The 17,455-nt window shown below is 39.2% G+C and overlaps 1 protein-coding gene across 7 annotated transcripts in view; it reads left to right on the top strand.

Annotated features, from left to right (window-relative positions):
- Positions 1-17,455, top strand: part of LOC310897824 (uncharacterized protein) — a 92,774-nt gene that overhangs the window by 20,318 nt on the left and 55,001 nt on the right. For all 7 annotated transcript variants that reach the window (XM_083831847.1, XM_083831851.1, XM_083831852.1 and 4 more), the window contains exons 15-20: positions 2,951-3,143; positions 6,021-6,148; positions 8,879-9,079; positions 10,077-10,198; positions 11,223-11,451; positions 14,964-15,166. In XM_083831847.1, the coding sequence (XP_083687973.1) occupies positions 2,951-3,143; positions 6,021-6,148; positions 8,879-9,079; positions 10,077-10,198; positions 11,223-11,451; positions 14,964-15,166 (1,076 nt within the window). The remainder of the gene's footprint in view (positions 1-2,950; positions 3,144-6,020; positions 6,149-8,878; positions 9,080-10,076; positions 10,199-11,222; positions 11,452-14,963; positions 15,167-17,455) is intronic.

Genomic DNA, 17,455 nt, shown 5'->3' on the forward strand with positions numbered 1-17,455 from the left:
TGAAGTTACTGATACTTTTAAAGTATCTTTAGTTTTATTTCTAATATGGACACTTTTATCCTTTAAACATCTTTAAAAACCCAACCACTTAACTTCCTAAATGGAAAGGTACTTGGAACTAGAAAATTGTGGTTTTCCATTTAATCAATATTGAATGGGCTGGCCCAGCATCTTCAAATTTTCAGGTCAGAAAAAGTAATTAAAAAATTATTCTTTCCAGTGGAGAACTCGGTTTTCCTGGAAGCAGGCATTGTGACAAACTGTTCTTCTGATTCTGGAAGAACTGTGCATAATCCATCTTTATTTTCATTCCCTTTTTCCTGTTGCAAAGTGGGAGAAATGATGCAAAGATCAATCCTGACCTTCTATCTAAGCACTCACTGTTCTGGTGATTATCTGTGAGATACTTCAAAGAGCCCCTAGCAGTGAGGGAGGCGTCGTTTCACCATGGCCTCTCTTTCCCCTGGAGTAATACATAGATATGGATATATATGCTTGAACTTCAACTAGAGCCTAGATAAATATTTACTAATCCTATTACAGTTTAATTGGCAATGAATTTAAAAGCATGGACAACAGTATTTCCTTAACAACAGTTTCTAATGTAATTTTCTTTTTTTTTTCATTTTAATATACTGCACAGACTGTCTCCCAAGAACTGAAACAATAATAGAGCCATTTTCCTGGCAAACTAATTGAGACCTATCTGACATACTCTCTGATGCATGCTATAAAACCAGGACCGTATGGCACTGTTTTTTAAATACTTTCAACATCTAATTTATGTCCAAAATTGTGTTATGGATCCTTTCAAATTGTAATCTGAGGCATTATGATGGCTCAGCACAAAATACGTTTGAAACTGAGAGTCTGAAGCAGTTTTGCACCCTCAATAGCAGACTGCTTTGGATGGAGGTCATCAGCAATGCTAGTTTCAATGACAGAAGGCCCTGCAAACAATGCATTACATTAAAATAAAACTCATTCTGTCCCCTGCTGAGATTCAACTTGGAAGAAAATAGATAAAATATATGTAGGAGCATGAGTGTTATTTTATAACCCAAAAGGGATTTGCTAAGCCTCAGTAAACCTGAGCAGAGTTACAGGAGGAAAATCAAAACCTGCAGGCAAAAAATCTCAAATATCCAGTTGCTTGATTTGTTTCTATACACATACAGCTGGGTATTAATGTTTTTATGGAATAAGATGTCTTTAAAAAGGCATGGTAGTCTTTGAATATGTCTCTCACAACAAACACTGCAGGGAGAAAACCTTTTTTTTTTTTTTTGGTTTTGTTTTGTGAGAACTCCCCAGTTTTGTAGTCACATGCCCCTTCTGCAGAATGCAGTTGTCATTAATCAAGATTTTTTGTAATGGTACAGAGCAGGAATCATTGAAAAAATTCAAGAGGTTGAAAGGTTAGCCATTTCAATGAGTGTTCTCCATGAGGATATTTGAAAACCCCTCTGCCTTCTATGGGGAAGTTGGACCAGTACTTGCTCAGTTATCCACCTAAACCAAGTAAAATTTAATTCTTCTGCAAAGGGCTTTGACTTAACCTCTAACAAATTCTTCAGCCTGTCACTAAGAGTGGTGAAACAAATAGTCCATTTGGAAGAACAAGGAAAGAACAGAGAGTGCAGAACACTGTATCAAAAAAAGGAAAGGAATCTCTGACCAGGCTGATCCAAGATTATGTTCAAATTACGTGTATGTTTTGCAGGGCTCCCTCATTACCTTTATGGTAAAGAGTGAATTCTGATTCAACGTAGATCTATGAAGCTGGCAAGCTGTACTTCCCAGCACAATTACTTTTGACTGGCTAAGTTTGCCATGACTAAAGCAAATACCTTTTCCTTTTCTCTGTCCTTTGTTAAAATGGAATTTTAACACATCCAGGTGATAGCAGATAGTTTGGGTAGCATTGCGGATTTTGTAAAGGCAAATGTTAGCAAAGCCAATGAAAGGAGGAAGTGCCAATATATTGTGCACCATTGTTTGGCACTAAAATGAGGACAAAGGTGCATTACAAACAAGGAAATAAAGACAAACAGTGGAAAACCAGGAGCTTATATTTATTTGCTGTCTTCTTAAAAGAACCATTTTAAAGGTTTCTATTGCTATACCCATATACTGTTTATTTACACAAGGAGATTAATTTCTGTAATTATACACTTAAAGATAGATGTGCGTAATTGCCTTTGTGGCACTCTTAGTGAAGAGACAGAATATTCTGAAACCTAATGTGCCACTTCTACTGACTGTGGAACTGAATTCTTGCCTGGGGCGTTACCAAGTTAGTAGTGACTCACTGCACACAGAGATGACTGTCTTTTAAAAACACTGATGTTTTTTAGGAAAGTGTTAAGCTTTTCAGCTCACTTAACAACTCACTCTTAAACTATTCTGTTGAACAACTTCTGACCTTAGAGCAATTTGGGACATCAGTCAATGGCCATTCCTTTTAATTAGTGCTAAAGTCTTTTCCTGTTTGAGCTTATCTCTAAATCTTGCCAGTGTTATTACCCAAGAAGGCTTTACAAAATGTGTTGACTTCATATTTGAATGGCAGAATTTAAGACTTCTTTTGCCAAATTTGAGCTAAATTATACAAAAGAGAAGAAGTTGTACCCCAGGTCAAGAGCTTATCTTCCAGTTTTGATGCCTCCTTGGTGCTTTTTGTGGATTTACATGCCTGAAGGAAAAACTAGACACAATAGAAATTTCATACAGTTTGTGTTACACCATTATAGTATGAATGAAATCACGGTGTAGGTGTTACCAGGAAAAAAATATTTCAGCAATATTTTATTTTATTGTTCTTTGTTAATGACAAAATACCATGTTACTAGGCCTGGTCCACTGTTAGATATGCAGATTATACAGAAGTGCAATCCTTGTAGAACTGACTGCTTGTATCTCTGTGTCTCTGGGTATTTTTCACACATAGGTGCATAGCACTCAGTTCATGGAGTTTGCAGAGGTGGAAAACCATGATGACTTTCACACTCGTGAAGATGGATATATTCACACACAGGACCAGAGAGGGGCTTACATCATATATGACGTGGCTTTAGAGGACCTGAAGGAGCTTGAGAACCAGATGCTGCTTATGGCCAGTCAGTACATTGAGAAAGATAAAAGTAAGATATCACAAGTGTTTTGGACCTGTAGCTAATTTGGTTTGCTGTTTTTAAGGTAGACTGATCCTATGACCTCTTGAATATCTACAGGACCAAGTTCTGACTGGATGTTTGGGACCTTTCTTTATATTCCTTGTTAGTTAAGTGATGAATGTTTTATAAAGATCTGAGACATGGAATTGCATGTCACATATTGTTGATGTCAAAGTTGTGCACTTATTCAGGGTAATAGACATCAAAGTCATCCTGGAGGGGAAAATAACACAGAAGGGACATTTACTGATGTATTTAAGTAATATAACAAGCAAGCACATCTTCAAGGCACAGAGAAAGTCAGCAAAGAAAAATGTTAATTGTTTCTGAATGTCTTCTAATTAATGTATTGGATTGCTTTTCTGCAAAACTAAATTTACCTCCAACCACTTTTGAACTTTTCTCAGTTCATCAAACTGGATTACAGATTTCTAAAATGAGTGGCCATATTTCTAGAATAGTGAGGGGGAAGAAGCTAGAAGACGGGGTGGGGGAGGAAGGGCCATTAGAAAACAGTAAATAAATGGCACGTACATGTATAATATTCAGAGAATTGCAGAAAGTACTATTGAATCACTGGAATAACTTTCTATACGGATATGGATAATATTTTTGGAGTTTTAGTGTGATTCCCCAAAACTGAATGTGTGGGCATACAATGCAGACCATAGCCAAAGAATAAGATGACCAAAACCCGTATTTGTACAAACATGTGAATGCCTAACTGCCTGCTAGGACCTTCTTTGGAGTCCCTGAAGGTCCTCACTGTGGGCCTTCTTCTGGAGCACTTTTTTGTATGAGAGAGTTGGGACTGTTTGTCCTGGAGAAGGTTCAGGAAGGATCTCATCAAGTGTATAAAAAAAAGATAAGGAATGAAGAAGAGAGAGCAAGACTCTTCCCAGCGGTGCCCGGTGACAGAACAAGAGGCAATGGGCACAAATTAAAACATATGAAATTCCATCTGAACACAAGAAAACGCTTTTTTAATGTAAAGGTGGTCAAACACTACTATAGTTGCCAAGATGGGTTGTGAAATCTGTGGTGATATTCAAAACCCATCTGGACGCTGTCCCGGGTAACCTGCTCTACCTGACCTTGCTTGGGGCAGGGTGTGGGCTAGATGATCCCAAGAGATCACTTCCAACCTCAACTATTCTGTGATTCTGTCATTACAGGAGACAGACTACTGAACGAGGTAGGGTACTCTGGTAGTCTGATATAGCAGTTCCTATGGTTTTAGGTCACTTTGTTATCCTCTAGTAATGTACAGCCTGTCCTAACTTCTTAGGAAGCTAGGACCTTTTGTCATGGTCTCTTTCCTTCTTGTTATGGTCTTTTTCTGTGGGTGAACAAAGAAAGTACATGCTGAAGAAGCAGGGAACTCAACTGCCATGGACACTAATGCTTGTAATGCTGACTTCTTCAGTAACCATGCACTTCAAATGACTCTCTTGCAACTTTTGAAAGATAAGACTCTTAAAAGTCTAGAACTGAAGAGTAGCTGGTGAAACCTATTCACCCCAAGACTAAATTTTAATTCTGTAAAACTCTAAACATTTCAGATTCGCTCCACTTGATTTATCATTTTTTTGGTCAAAATTAGGTATGATTTAGATTGTATAAAAAACAAGAAACCAAAATCATTTTTCCTTCAGGGTTTCTAATGGGGTGCTAATGCAGAAATATTCGTAGTGATCTTTTTACTTCCTTCACAGTAATCTTTAAATTACGAAGACTGACTTTTCTAATAGCAAACCATCTGAAAAGAAAATTCTCCTCTGGGTCTGCACTCTGCACAAGCATTGTGGCTCAACCCAATCAGGCACCTTGGCCCAACACATCCTCTCACTCACTGCCCCCAGGGGAGAGAACTGGAAAGGTAAAAGTGCCAGACCTCATGGGTTGAGACCAAGACAGCTCGCTAGGCAAAGCAAAAGCCACACACGAGCACAGCAGAACAAGGAATTCATTCGCTGCTTCCCATCGGCAGGCAGGGGTTCAGCCACCTCCAGGAGAGCAGGGCTCACCCCACGGCACGGCTCCTTGGGAAGACAAACGCCATCACCCCAACATCCCCCCTGCCTCCTCCTTTCCCCCAGCTGCTGTCGCTGAGCACAGCACCACAGGGTGTGGGACATCCCTTTGGGCAGCCTGGGCCAGCTGTCCTGGCCGTGTCCCCTCCCAGCCCCTGGGGCACCCCCAGCCCCTCGCTGGCCGGGCAGCACCAGGAGCAGGAGAGGCCTTGGCTCTGTGCGAGCACTGCTCTGCAGTGACTGAAACATCCCTCTGGTATCACCCCTATTTTTGTCACAAATCCAAAGCACAGCATCACATGAGCCTCTACAAAGAAAATTAACTCTGTCCCAGCCCAAACCATGGCACCTGGTATATCTCTTTGTAAAATTTCTTTGATCAGTCTGTGCTGGTTTTCTTTGGTTTGAGAGTGAAGGGGAGGAGAAGATTATCCCAACATGATTTGATGCTGTGAAGAATTATGTATCTCTTTTCTTTCCTCCAATAGTTTTATTGTGCTTTCTCTGGCTTTGTTTCTTGATGTGGGTCTCTTTGAACTCCAGCCCTTGCCTTTACTTTGTTAAAATATGATAGATGAGATGTGTTAAACCAAATGCCTGGTCCACTTGTTATTTGCCTCACAGAATACTCTGGAACCCTCCAAAGCCTATGGGACTTGAAATCTTTTCCTGGCCTTGGGTTCCCTGGCAAGCAAAAACCACAATCCCCGACAATAAATAAAAATAATTACCACAAGCCCTGGGACTTTAGGCATATGGAAACCCCTCTGATACTGGCATCTGCTTGTTTTCTACTTACGTTTTTTCTTAGGCAATGTAACTTGTGGGAAGTATGGTGGCAGCAAAATCCTTGGCTGGGCACATGCCTCTGTGGATCGGTTCGCTGTGTTGCTTGACCTTTGGACCTGTGAAACTGCTCTCTTGGAAAAAAAATGCCAGGTACAGAAGCTTTGCTTGGTTTGAAAATAGTGACTTGCAATCAATCAACTTCAGGTTGTTTAAGGTTCCCTTTCAGCAGCATTTCTCATTGGAAATGCACGTGGGTGCTAGAGCTGGTGACCATGGGTGGTGGTACAGATTCCAGATGCATCAGGATCTTGCTGTTAGCTGGGCTGAGCCCAGGAGGTTGGAGCTACTGGGTGCTGTAAGTTGTGTCCAAAGGACTCCATTTAGTGGCTTTGCAACACTGGGGCAGAACTGCTCTTGTCAGGCAGCTGCTGTGCTGGGGGCTGGGAGCACTTCTGCAAGGCCCTAGTGATACCACCCAACGGTGTAAGGGATGATTGGGAAGGACAAGGCGATCTCCAGAGCAAAACTGCAGAATATTCTGGGAGAACCAGGTCAAGCTCTGCGGAGCCTGGGCCACCAGGGAGTCTGAGATGCCATTTTTTTCTGTGATCCTGACTGTCCCTGCTGCCTGGGGCTGGTGCAGAGAATTTTTTGTCTGTCATTGGAACTGTAATCATCATAGCTTTGTGAAGCCTAGGTAGAAGAGACTCAGTCTGCAGTTGGCTAGGATCATCGTTTGGGTTGCCCTTTGTCAGAGGGAACCAGAGAGGTATTTTGCTTGTTACACCATAAAAATAATCCTTTTATCCGTACAAACTGTATATATGATTGTGTATATTACAAATTTGTTTCTTTTTTGTTAATTAATCTACTTGAGCACATAATGACATTTATTATGGTATAACAATTTTTTTTAAAAACGGTAGATATGCATATTAAGTGGATTGTAGCTTTGCCATTCACTAGGGGTGCTGCATATTCTGCTTGCTTTCCCCTTCCACTCTCCGAATCTAGTCACACGTCTATATTTTGCCATGGGACGTGAATGCATGTAGTGTTTCTGCCCAAAGACTTCAGTCTTGAGATGAAGATTTGACAAGTTCAGAGTGACAGCCCCAGAGAAGCTCGGAAATATATTTCTATGTATGGGACTCACCAGACCCCAGGACAATACAGTGAGTGTCAGGAAGTGTGAAAGAGCAGATAGCCCACTTCAGAAGCAGGGAGAAATGGCACTAGTTAAGGTCACCTTCACACACTTGAAATGTTTTATTCTCAGCCCTGGAGTAGTGCAGGGCAGTTCTCAAAATAGGAATGCCAGGGGGTGTTAGGGAATCTCCTGTGTACCATTGAAGTAGCTTTAAATAGAAAACCTTTTAAACTGAAATAGTTGTTTGTAGTTTAGGAACTCTTCTAAGGTCCCTCTTCCATTTTCATAGAGGGGCTTCATGTGACAACTATATAAAATACTACCTAATTGCCTACTTCACTAAGTTTCTGCTCTTGTCCCAATAGACCTCACTTTCCATTGCTGTATGAAGTTACCTCAACAAATCTACCTTTTATTTTTATCACAGGCCTTCTGTATAAAGAAATTTGCTTTCTTTTTCAAAAAAAAAAACACAAAACCTCCCAGTAGAGAAGAATAAAACTCCTACACCAACAATGCACTAATACTTTTTCAACAACATCAAAGAGCATGTTCTGAAACTACTCTTACAATCCAACTCTCTAGGCAGGATTAGATGTACAGATGTGCTGTTCCTGGAGGTCTTTTGCTTTTAGCTCAAATGAAATAGAAATGCATCTCCCTAGCTTTGTTCCCAGCTGGAACAGAATTCTTTCTGAGAGAAAACAATAGCCCTTTGTTCAGCAGCTGAGCCAGCTTGCCTTAGCCAATATAAAACTTGTCTGTGGCCTATTGCTCAAGCACTGTATTAGCTTTGTGCAGAGCAGTTCAGGTCAGACAGGTCTAAACCAGAGAACTTGACTGTTTCCATTGAAATCTCCATTCTTAGCTACTGAGTTACCTCTGAGATGTTTTGCATCTTCCTCTTCCACAGTCTTCTGGTCTCAGCATGGAAAGTAGCATGCGTGAGTTTCTACTTCTGTGTCAATGCAAAACAGCCTACTGTAGCTCTTTTTATATTGATATAACCAATTTGTCCAGAAGCAACAGCACCACCAGTTCATATTTTTAATCTCATAATTGCCACTGGCCAAAAAGTTGGCACATTTCTTTTTCTGTCCTAGGCTGTGGGAATTTGTAATTATTATTATTTTATTTAAACTTTACAGCTGTTCTTGGTAGAGGAGCCTGAAGAGGGCATGTGTCTTTGTACGTCTTTAATCACATCTATAATTAATTTGGAGTTTCTCCAAAAAATGCCAAGTAACTGTGACAGTCATTGCCATGTGAGATAACAGAGTCTTACATGAATCTGCTGGTTTCAGGTCAGGGGAAAATGGAGTTTTTCAAAGACATGAAACCAGTATGTGTGCTGGACAAAGAAAAAAAAAAAAAGAGTGGATTAAATCTGGAAAGAAGTAGGTGGTTTTTGAGTAGTAAGTACGTTGTCTTGCTACTTTTCAAAGGGAAAAATGTGTATAATAAAAATCTTCATGCTACAGTATGCTTCAGCATGTTAACTGCGCAAGGTGTGGAAGAAATTTCTCCTGTGGGCAGGTGATTCTATTCTCCGTTCCTGATCCTTCTGATGAAGCACCCAGTAGTATCCTGTGCCAAAAACAAGATGCCATGGCAGGTCACTGTTGGTTTGATACAGGTGGCAACCTCCATATGCAGGAATCTCTTGCCAAAAAAGAATGAATATTTGGGTGAATAAACAATTCTAAATGTGCTTCTGAGTATCTCTTCAGCTTTTAGATGTTTACTTTGAAGCTTACCAACATGCTTTGGACCCAGAGGAAAGATTTGCTTTGGCCCAAGCAATAACTGACATCATGCATAAACATCCGCGGTTTGATCTCAAGCTTGAATATTTTGTGAACACCTACAAAGATGAATGCATCTGTTTACAACTTCATCACCAGCTGCTGAGGGACATAGTAAACCAACAAGTAGGTTGAATTTACAGCATATCCATCCTGAGCAAGCGGGAGGTGAAATCCAGAATGGGAAGCTTTGATTGTAGTTTGCATTGGTTTACAGCATTAAGTTAGGTTGGTAATAGTTTAACAGTGAAGTCTATGGATGCTTTGTAAATGGAAGGCCTAAAACTCAAAAGTAAAACGCTATTATTTCATCAATATCAGAAAGAGTGTTGGAAAGATTGCAGAGCTTCATAAAGCACATTAACGCCACATCTGCTATTAGTTGAGACAGTTAGAAATAGGAGTTGAGAGATGTGGAAGCTTAAAAAAAAAAAAATATATATATCCATAGTTATTCTGTAATGCAGTGGATAAGGATGTAGTCCTGTTTAAAGTCTCTTCTCTCACCCTAGTAAGGCCATATAAACAAAGTTTGTACTTTAAAGTGTAAAAAGCAGTATATTTCAGATAGCTGTGAATTCCCGCACTAATAATTAAAGCGCAACATTTTAAAGCCTCAGGTTTTTATTCTGGTTTAAAATCTGCTTCAGCCTTCCTCTGTATCTTGGTGCAAAGTATTTCTTTTCTCTGAATGTTGATTTCATAGGCTGCAAGTTCAGAAGTTTAATTAGCTATCCTTTGTAACACAACTTTTAGTCTACAGCTGGAAGTTTTGATATTGGTACAAGAAGCTACTGTTATGCCTTTGTTGCCACAAATACTAACATATTGTTAGCAGTAAAAATGGAGCATTGCCAGCATCATTGGAGCTCAAATGTTCTGAAGGAATATAAAAGATTTCAAAATAACTTTAGCGGGAATAATTCAGCTGGAGTGGGTACATATATAAATGACTCAAAATTGTATATAGATAGATTATATTATTACTATATATAACACATTTATTATATAATAATAATTTAAACAGATCGTGCTTAAATAATGTGTTGTTTTTATCCTGATTTCTATCTATGTTTTTGTATTTTCTTGGCTAATGTCACTTACGTTTGTTGCTGATTTTCAGATAGATGTTCAGAGGGACTATGTCCACAAGATTTGGCAGAAAGGTCAGAAAGGTGGCGTCAGTGAATTTGGACTTCCTTATAATGTGATTGCTAAGCAACTTATCTCTCTTAACACTAGCCAGTGAGTAACTTTACAATTTTATTTTTCTGTAGAGTAGCACTGTTCTAGTTTCTGTGACTGATGGTAAAAATCTGGGATCCAGCACCTGAAAAGCAAGACTATTTGAAAAAATGGCAGTCTTAAGATAAATCAGGCAGTAGAGAAATGTCTCATGTTATTTAGTCTCATGCTATTTAGTATACCTTCGGATGTGCCAGAAAAGCATTCAAAGGAGAAGAGTGATTCGTCCCACACCATATTTGCTCTGCTCTAACTTGACAGTGAATTTGATTAATTCATCTTGATATTAATATTCCTATGGGGACAGAATATTAAACAGTAACCATGAAAGTGGGTACTTTAACATTAGCCTAGCTTTAGACTCATTGCATCGGTACTCAGATGTGGCTTTTCAGCTTTCACTGCCCTTTGGCCACAGTCTGTTATCCTTTGTAGCCCAACCATCTGGTTGGATAGGTATGTACTGTATTTTCACACCTGAAAGCTACATATTACTTACAGCATAAATCTGCACCATGTTTCCCACCCTGCAGCTGCACAACATTGTGGGTTATGTGAAGAACTTCCTTAGCATCTAATACATACCTAGAAGCCAAGAGCTCCTTGCCTCTGGCCCCTTCTGGTTTAATTCCTCTGTGTGAAGCCCCTTGCCCTTACTCTTCCCACTGCACACATTTTGATTTTGTGTCGGTTATTTGAGAGCTTATTTTCAAGTGCAGACACTTCTAATGGGTGGGCATAATGGGCATGAAAATGTGGTTAATAAAGCATGTCTGCTAACAAAAGATAATTTTAAACATTTTGTTTTCATTAGCAATCGAGACTTATTTAGATGTATTCCAATGTAATTATGTTTATTAAGGCTTCAGTTCTATTTTAAGATTTGACGATTGATTTCTTATGTACATCTAAAGCCATTGCAATTTATTCTTGCAAATTAAGCAATTTCAAGGTTTCCTTATGTATGCAACTTATAAGAGCCATCCTTGAGAGCTATTTATTCTTTGTTTTTGTTGTTTTTAAGTCCTACTTTGAAGAACATTTATTTGCTGGAGTTTCACCCTTCTCTCGGTCTGGTGTCCTTGATCCCCAAAGTTCTTGAGTATATCTACCAGGAATTCTACAGCATGTGTAGACCCAAAACAGCCAGTAAAGTGATTAATTTAGAAAAACAGCTACTTCAGCTAGTACTTGATGAATGGCTGACTATGGAAAAACCACAATCTTTCTACAGCTCTCAGATTCAAGAAGATGTAAGTTCCACTTTTGCTTGTGTTAGTAATGACTGTTTACAGCCAAATGCCCAGGACTGTGATCTTGCTTAGTTCAATTTTGCTTGTTGGTTAAGTTATGTTTGTTGTTTAGTTTCAGTAATAATAATAATTTATAATTTATAATAATATTTTTTAGTATCAGTTCAATTACTTTCCCAAGCTTGGTGAAGATCCATTCCATCCACCTTAAAAATAAAATTATTTTTTTTTCTGTAAATGAACACATAAATGTTGAATTCTTGATCTCACACCAATACAAAATTGGAACAATCAGCTGAGGAACAAGCAGAACACCACAGTTTAAACCAATATGAGATCACAGTAAGTCTCAATTTTGTATGTGTTTGTCTACAGTCCTACAACAACAACAACAACAAAGACTGGACATTAAAGCAAATATTGTTATAGTTGAAGCTGGTTATTACTATAATGTGCACAATTTCCTGGTGTAGGACTCTGAATTTGGTTGGTTATAATTTTGATAAATACTAATTATTTTGAATGAAATTATTGATGCTGGATGTCTCTATTGGGTTGATTTAAAAAGAATGTTATTTTTTAGCCAGTTTAATTGATGCTTGAGAGCCAGAAATGGAAAATAAATGGTTTTATCTCTTTTCTCTACATGTTCATAGTACAGCTATGCTTTGGAGCATTGTTAAAGTTTGGAAAGGCTCAATAGGTAGTGATATGCTATATTTTCATTGCTGCCAAGATTGGCCATCATAAACTAAAGGAATACATGCAATTGCACCATGTTTGGTAGGGAGGAAATATGTTCCTGTGTTCCCTGGTTTTTCTATAACATGAGGCAAATCAGGATTTTCCACTGTCACTGCAGTAACATCTCTGGACTAAGCCACCCATGTTTGATTTGGGTCTGAGCACTGAAAGTGGGCGTGAGGGGCTGTTAGCTTTCACTGTCATCCATGTTGCCTGCAGTGGAGGCAGTGGTGGGTAAGAAAACACAGAAACCATTGCAAAGGGCACAGCCACCTCAGATACTCTCCTCCCTGCCCTAGAGTGAATCCCCAAAATTACTTAGCCAGCATCCTTCTGATGCCAATAAAATCCACTGGCAGTGTTCCACTCTTCCTGCACGCTGCAGATGATAAATGATTCTTTGCTTTTTTAATTTTAAACAAGTCAGTGGCAGAGATCTGTACATGGATCTTAGAGTTGCCACCCTGCTGTTGCCAAGGGGAAAAGGGAAATTTCTTTCCCATTCCTTTTCCTCCAAGAGAAGCTAAAAATGAGACAAATGCATGCCAGAAGGCAATGTTTAGAAGACACTAAGGCTGTTAAAGTCATGCACTTAAATTTTAGGAAATTTGCCTTTGCCAGTGCAGATTTAATTTGGTTTCCTTTTGCATAGATACGATGATGCAGTCTTTACATGATAACTTTCTTTTATGATTGTGTGCCATAATCAACATTTCTCACCTTCCTGGACTGCTCCATTTGTGACCCTAGACCTCATTCTTCCATGTTTTTCCAACCCTTCACTAATGAAGGTTTTCCAAGATCCAATTTTTATTCCCCATATGATTTCCTAAACATCCTTCAGCTTTGTAATAAACAAATTACCCAGGGGTGAGGTACAGATGCTGCCAGCCTGGGAACAGATACTTTTCCTACAAAGAAATATAGGAGAGGCCATATAAAAAGAAAAGCGAATTCTGGAACTACACAATCAAATGATCCCTAGGAAGCTGGGAGACGTTTCTCTTACCTCAAGCCAGGATCACCTATACTTATGTTATTTCCATGTGATAAAGAAATGTCCTGTTCACAGACATGCCATATGATAGACATGGTCTATTCTAGTGCCTCACCAGCATCACCATTAGCAAGTTCTCCTTAAAGTCTAGCACAGATTTGCCTTGCTGTGATCTAAGCTTATTTGCTCTTCTCTTGTCCTCTTTGGAAATAGGGACCATGCTATTCTCTTTGTAGCAATTCTGTGGGGGAGCACATGAAGATAGGCTGTTGTGTCACACCCATCCGTAGTCATAGAATTACAAAAGCACATTGTAAAGTGCTGGGAAAGAGGGATAAAATAAAGTTGCACAACTTCTGACCCTTAACTTTGGGGTGTTGTCTTTTCTATTTTTTTTCAATGTAGCTGTGAAGGTTTTAGCAAGCAGCAGGTGTTGAAATCTAGACTTGGTTACTAATAACAGTGTGCTTGGGTTCAGACTTCCTCATGTTCTGTGATTCACTCATGCTATTTAGGATACCTTCGGATGTGCCAGAAAAGCATTCAAAGGAGAAGAGTGATTTGTCCCACACCACCTTTGCTCAGCTCTAACTTGACAGTGAATTTGATTAATTCATCTTAATATTAATATTCCTATGGGGACAGAATATTAAACAGTAACCATGAAAGTGGGTACTTTAACATTAGCCTAGCTTTAGACTCACTGCATCGGTACTCAGATGTGGCTTTTCAGCTTTCACTGCCCTTTGGCCACAGTCTGTTATCCTTTGTAGCCCAACCATCTGGTTGGATAGGTATGTACTGTATTTTCACACCTGAAAGCTACATATTACTTACAGCATAAATCTGCACCATGTTTCCCACCCTGCAGCTGCACAACATTGTGGGTTATGTGAAGAACTTCCTTAGCATCTAATACATACCTAGAAGCCAAGAGCTCCTTGCCTCTGGCCCCTTCTGGTTTAATTCCTCTGTGTGAAACCCACTCATCACAAGCAGCAAAGCGTGAAGCCATTCAGTTATAATAGTGGCCACGTCTGCCTGTGTGACATGAGCAGAGTGGCACAGTTGTACAAGCTGTGACAGATAGAGACAGAGAAAATTTTTTCCTACACACAGAGCCAGGAGCTGTTCCTGCTAACAGTGCCACAGCACAACAGCTAATGGGCCATTAGCTTCTGTCCGACTCCATGTTACCTAGCTGCAGCTTTTTAGCATTTTCCTTTCCTGGGATGTCTGCTCTTTCGGGGGCTTCCACCATCCCAATAGAAGAGGGTTCTAGCTCTGCTGAGTTAGCTGACCTTATGAGTTTACTGTCCCTGTTTTGGAAATATCATACCTACAGTGGCACATGTGTTGGGATCTGCACATTCTTTATAGGAGGAATAGCCTAGTAATGTGAATCAAGTTACAGAGCCCCTTCTCTAGAAGGATATATACATCTGAAAGCCTTCAGAATTCTTATAATAACAATAGCGATAATAAAAGGCAAATATCTCGTGTTCCAGGAAATGGACTTAATATTAAGTCCTTTGTGTAAACTCAGGATTATAGATTCAGTGTCTCTACCTTGAAAGCAAGTGGAAAAAACTCCAGTATATTTCTAGAGGTCATGAAAGGTCAGGGTGGACCTAGTCATGACCTTGCATGTGTTGCAAGTCAGAAGCAACTTCAGTCATGAAGAAAAACAAAAAGGAGATCAGTTCCCTAAAGTATTTAAAAAACTTTGTCATCTGTAGATAAATGATGGCTGTTTTTCTTTTCCTTGCAGTTGTTTGCAGATGTGCTGATAGAGGACCCCATGCTGGTGCAAGAGATAGCTTTGTCACTATTAGGGATGGGAGCAGATGAAGAAAGAATGGAAGGCAGAGGAAGACAGTTCTTGATGCTGGATTCCTTCTCCACGCTCCTGGAGCTTGTCACGCTCCGCCATCGCTTGGTAGAGGTGGCAACAGAGAGTGCACAGTTAGCCAGGTTAGTGGATTAGTAGTGCCTGTTTATCTATGATGACCTAAGAGAGATGTGGTTTGTAGGAAACAGTAACTTTTGAATTGGCCAGCTACTATAGCTGGAAAAAATCAGAGAGAGAGGGGGCACTTCCGTTTGTGTTGTGGGAGATACATTTATTTGTCATGTGGAAATGTGGTGTGGGGATTACAGAGGTTTGCTATATTCTAAAGTTGAGAAACAGATCAGAGGCTGTTTTTGAGGCTGCTCATCAAAGCTTAACAGAACAGGCCCTTTGCCCGGTGAAAATGGAAATCCTGTGATCCTACTGAAATTTTGTCAAAAGGAGAAGAAGGAGGAATTCACTGATCGAATGAATGTGAAGAGGCAGATGATTATTTTAACTGCCTTCTTATGAAAAAATATTGCAATATAACAAAAGGCACACAAGAAGCAGAAGCTTTTTTCACTACCAGAAAGAGAAAAGCATAAAAATTGTCCTGGATGTACTGAGCCTTGTGAACACAGAAAATAATCTACACAAAGGAAGTCAGTGTCCTGCATTTAGGAAATTATCACAAGCTGGAGATGACGACAATTTGTACAGGAAGACAAAGAAGATAAGGACTGAGCTAATGGGGAGACCACAAAGGATAGTATTGACCTAGTGACTTGGGGAGGCATGTTGTTGCTGAAGTTCAACTTGCTCAACTCCATATTACCTGATGTTTTTATTAATGAGCTCAGTAGAAAGCATAAGAGTGTGTTATTAAAATTAGGGCATTATAGTGCTGGAAGATAAAAATGATATGGAAAATAAATGGAATATCTTACAGGAAGAACTTGTGGTTCTAAGGACTGGGGTAGTAGGAATGAGATAAACATTAACAACACAAAGCTTAAGGTTATGTGTAATATTAGGAAAGAAAGCTCTCGTGAGCTTTGAGCTTATTATTTGGAAGCAGCGGAGGAGGAGGAAGAACTGTATGTCTGGCCGTTGGATGACTGTAAACTACCAACATTTTGCAACCATGGCAGGGGAGGAAGTCATGGTATCTTACTGTGAATCAGGCAATGAGTTTTGTTTCCCATAGAGATAGGGAGAATTGATGCTTTGTATGTGATTCTGGTGAGGTCTCACCTGGATTATTAAGTATAGCTTGGAGATTTGTGTTCAGGAAAGATAAATTCAGATTCAAAGGGGAGCAAAGATGATCGAATAGGATGATGAGGGGAAATACAGAATGCATTTTACAGTAGCAAATCAAAGATCTTGGCTTGTTTGTCCTAGCAAAAATGAAGGCTGAGAGAAGATATGATTGTTCCCTATAAATACATCAGGAAGATAAGCACTGGGAATGGAGAGCAGTTATTTAAGCTAACGGCCAATTTTGGCAGCAGAACAAATGGATCTAATCACTGTGAATAAATTTAAGCTGGAAATTAAATGGAGATTTTTAAGAATCGGACAACAAAGTTCTGTAACAAAAAGAGTGGAGGGTAGGAAACTAACACAGTTTTAAAATGTGGCTTGATTCTTTCATGAAAAGGATTTGGGGGACGTGATTGCTTGCAATAGCAAAGTTGTGTGTATTAGATAGATGACACTCCAGTTATGTTTTCTCCTTGTCTCAACTCTTTTTCAAGCTTTCTTCTGGAAAATTTATGCTCCATATCAAAAAGTCAGAAGCGTTTGTTTTCAGCAGCAGAAAACCTACACATATCTTTAAGATATGTGAACCATTACCATGCAAACTTAGTTTGATGGAAAACCTAATTTTCTGTCATAGCTCTTCTCCATTAAAATAAAACATTCTTGAACATCTGTAATTTGCTATCTGGAACTTTCTTAGGCAAACTAACAAACAAGTTCATTTACTTCAACCCAAGTGAGTCCATGAAGCAAGAAGATGTCTTTTCTTGGTAATTTGTGTTTCTTGTTTGAATTATCAGATTAATTAAAACCTGCATTTTATTAGAAAACTTATTCCTTTGGTTGAGTTATCTTTGTGTTCCAATACTCATGCATGCATACACATTTTTTCTGGTAATTAATATGGGGTAAGTTTACACTGCAACTTTTCATTTAGTTGAAAAATCAGTATCAATTCACCTTTTTTCATGAAACTGGTAGGAACTTAGTATTTTGAAAGCCCTATCTTCATGTCATATTTCATTGATATTTGTCAAATGATGTAAAAGTTATCCAGAGGAGACAGATGAGCTGATCGGGTGGTTACTGGCCTTTGTTTTGGGATCAAGTCCAAAAGGACATACTCACCGGAGATGACATACCTAGAAATCCCTGAAAAGCAG

This window comes from Anser anser (assembly GCF_964211835.1).
Source record: "Anser anser genome assembly, chromosome: 3".
Lineage (NCBI taxonomy): Eukaryota > Metazoa > Chordata > Aves > Anseriformes > Anatidae > Anser > Anser anser.